Source organism: Chlorella variabilis (assembly GCF_000147415.1).
Source record: "Chlorella variabilis unplaced genomic scaffold CHLNCscaffold_5, whole genome shotgun sequence".
Lineage (NCBI taxonomy): Eukaryota > Viridiplantae > Chlorophyta > Trebouxiophyceae > Chlorellales > Chlorellaceae > Chlorella > Chlorella variabilis.
In genome coordinates this window covers 272778-275569 of record NW_005435083.1, presented here as the reverse complement: position 1 = coordinate 275569, position 2792 = coordinate 272778, and the positions used below count along the sequence as shown (strand labels likewise).

The following is a 2792-nucleotide window of genomic DNA, read 5'->3' as shown; positions in this document are numbered from 1 at the left end:
CAGGAAGTTGGACAGGAAGGCGAGACAAACGTGAAGGTGGGGGGGGGGGGGGGGGGGCGGCAGGGCGCCAGCCTTGCGCACACACCCTCGCGCAGGGCACAGCTGCGGCACAGGGCACAGCTGTGGCAGCCCCGCCAGCCCACACCTTGCTGCCCACCACCACGGCGTCGGGGAACTGCTCCACCACGTCCTTCACCAGCCCTGCACGCCAGGCAGGCAGGCGCGCCACGCATGCCGCGCATGCACCGTCAGCGCACGCTTTCGAGCCCCGGCAGGGCCAGGTGCCAAAGATGCCTTGCCCCACAGCATGCCCACGCGTCTCCCGCCCTTCTGTCCCCCCTCGCTGGTCCACCCAGGCGCTGCTCCCACCCACCCGAGTGGTCGGGCTCTGTGTGGCTGACCAGCACATAGTCGATCTGGCGCCCCGCCTTGGCCAGCTCCGCGTTCAGCGTCTTCATGTACAGCCCCCGGAACTTCTCGTGCGACGCATCCACCAGCGCCGTCTTGTCGGCGCCAAAGATGAGGTAGCTGCAGTTGGAAGTGGGGGCGGCGGGGGGCGGCAGGGGGAGTGGGGGCAAGGGCACAGCACGTTGGGAGGGCAGGCCAGCGGGCGGGCACCACCATCACCATCAGGGCTGGCCACTGAATCACGGGCGGCTGCGTGCTGCTCTACAGGCCCCGCCCCTCCTCCCCGCTGCGCCTCCACGGGCGGCTGCACCCGGCGCCGTGCGGCGGGGCTGTTGTAGGGGCTCGCCTGTTGTAGGTGGTGCCCTCCTGAAGCGCAAACTCGATGTCAAAGCGGTCACGGTCCCAGTCCAGGGAGCGGATGGTGATGGTGTCGTCGGCCACGTCAGCAACCACCGTCTGCAGCCGCTTGCCGTTCCACAGCTCGATGGGGGACAGCTTGTGCGGCGACGTGGCCGCGGGCTGCACGCGGGGCGGGTGGAGTGAGTAGAGTGGGTAGGGTGGAGTGAGTAGGTGGGTAGAGTGGGGAGGCGGGCGGTGGCGGGTGAGGGCATGGCGCGAGGGCGGCAGGGGCGGGCAGGCTTGCAGGCGTGGCCGAGGCAGCCGTGGGCAGAGGTGGCGGCTCACCGGGGCGTCTGTGCTGGCGGCGGCGGCCACGTGCAGGCGCTGCCGGCGCACGGCACGCTGCCGCCTTGCGTGACGAGGCGGCAGCGCAGGCGCCGCCGCTGCGGCAGCTGCCTGGCGGCTCTGTGTGCTGGGCTGCGCTCCACCCAGCCTGCAGGCGTGGCTCATGGCCGAGAGGCTGGCTGCCATGGTGAGCAGAGGTCTCAGTCGACACCCCCCCGCGACGCAGAGCTAGTGCCCCAAGCCGGCCCGTTCTGCTTTGGAAATGCTTTGTGACCAGCAGCAGGGCAGTGGCAATGCGCCGATGGAGCGGTTGGCCCTGCAAGGCTTTCAGATCGGGAGGTCTACCACAGGCCAGCTGGACACACTGACAACTGTGCTGTCGGATCACCGTTCCATTGCTTTCCTGGTGGTCTGTGGTGATCGGTGAGCTCCCTGCCACGGTGCCGGCCTGCAAGGGCAGAGATAGCAAGACAAAGCTGCGCCACCTGCCGCACCCCCATTCGAGCGCTGCGCACCTCCACAGCGCCCGAGACCATGCAGCAGACCGCTGCGTTCCGCGCAAAGGGCGCGGCAGCAGCGGTGGTGCCCACCGCGGCCGCTGCCCGCCCGCGTGCCGCGCGCTCGGCTGGCGGCAGCCGTCGCTGCGCTTCGTGCATGGGCCCCACGCAGCCCCGGCGCCAGCAAAGCATCAGCGCCATGGCCAGCACCGCTGCTGTGCAGCCCCAGGCTCCGCCCCAGGCGCGTGTGCGCGTTGTGGGCCAAGTCGCGGCAGCCGAACAGCGTCAGCAAGCATGGCGGAAACTACCCTCCCTGACACCCAGCCCCACGCCATGCCCTGCAGGCTCCCCCCGAGACCAAGTACGCCGCCGACATCGCGGTGCTGCCCGTGAGCAAGCGGGTGGACGTGGTGCGCGTGTCGTGCAGCGACCGGCTGCCAGAGGTGGAGTACAACCAGCGCCACGGCACCACCACCAACGCATACCTGCTCAAGGTGGGGGGCGGAGGGGAGGGGGCGGCTGGCTGGCAGGCTGGGGCTTGCCGTGCTTGGGCTCCCCACCGGCGGTGTGCCGGCTTGCTAGCAGGGCGCAGGCAGCAAAACTCCTCTGCCTGCCTCCAGCCACATCCCCCCACACCCACCCTCCGTCGTGACGCACCCTGTCCCGCCGCCGCGTGCAGAGCGGCGCGGGGGCATGCGAGGCGCTGATCGACGTGCCCAGCAAGGTGTTTGACGTCGACTTTGCCGGCCAGCTGCAGGCGGCGGGGGCGGCGGCCAGCCTGCGCCACATCATCATCACCCGCCTCACTCCGGAGCGCCTGCCGGTGCTGGCGCGCGTGCTGGAGGCCGCCCGCAAGGAGGGGCTGCAGCTGCTGCTCTCCAACCCGGCCCTGCAGCTGCTCAACGAGCGAGCCGCCGCCGACGAGGGGCTGGCGGCTGCGCTGCGGGGCGTGCGGGTGGAGCCGCTGAACCGCGGCAGTGAGGTGCAGCTGGAGGGGGCGGCCGCTGCGCTGCGCTTTGTGCCCATCCCCACCCCGCGCTGGCCAGACCTGGTGGCCGTGTACAGCGAGGACGGTGAGCGGGCCGGGGCTGTGCTGCGAGGGGCACAGCGTGCTGCTGCTGGCGCGGCCTGCTGCCTCGGCGCTGCTGCCGGCCCCCTTCCTGCCCTGCCCCCACTCTTGCCCCTCCTCCCACCCCCCCCCCA

At 71.3% G+C, this 2792-nt stretch overlaps 2 protein-coding genes across 2 annotated transcripts in view; one reads left to right on the top strand and one right to left on the bottom strand.

Moving 5' to 3' along the window:
• Positions 1–1278, bottom strand: part of CHLNCDRAFT_142758 (hypothetical protein) — a gene marked incomplete at both ends in the record, with an annotated part of 1464 nt that extends 186 nt beyond the window's left edge. Inside the window, 4 exons of the mRNA XM_005849411.1 lie at positions 146–201; positions 374–528; positions 719–927; positions 1093–1278. Of these exons, the coding sequence (XP_005849473.1) occupies positions 146–201; positions 374–528; positions 719–927; positions 1093–1278 (606 nt within the window). The remainder of the gene's footprint in view (positions 1–145; positions 202–373; positions 529–718; positions 928–1092) is intronic.
• CHLNCDRAFT_57191 (hypothetical protein) overlaps positions 1256–2792 on the top strand; it is a gene marked incomplete at its 5' end in the record, with an annotated part of 4410 nt that continues 2873 nt past the window's right edge. The window contains 3 exons of the mRNA XM_005849680.1: positions 1256–1279; positions 1934–2083; positions 2269–2662. Of these exons, the coding sequence (XP_005849742.1) occupies positions 1256–1279; positions 1934–2083; positions 2269–2662 (568 nt within the window). The remainder of the gene's footprint in view (positions 1280–1933; positions 2084–2268; positions 2663–2792) is intronic.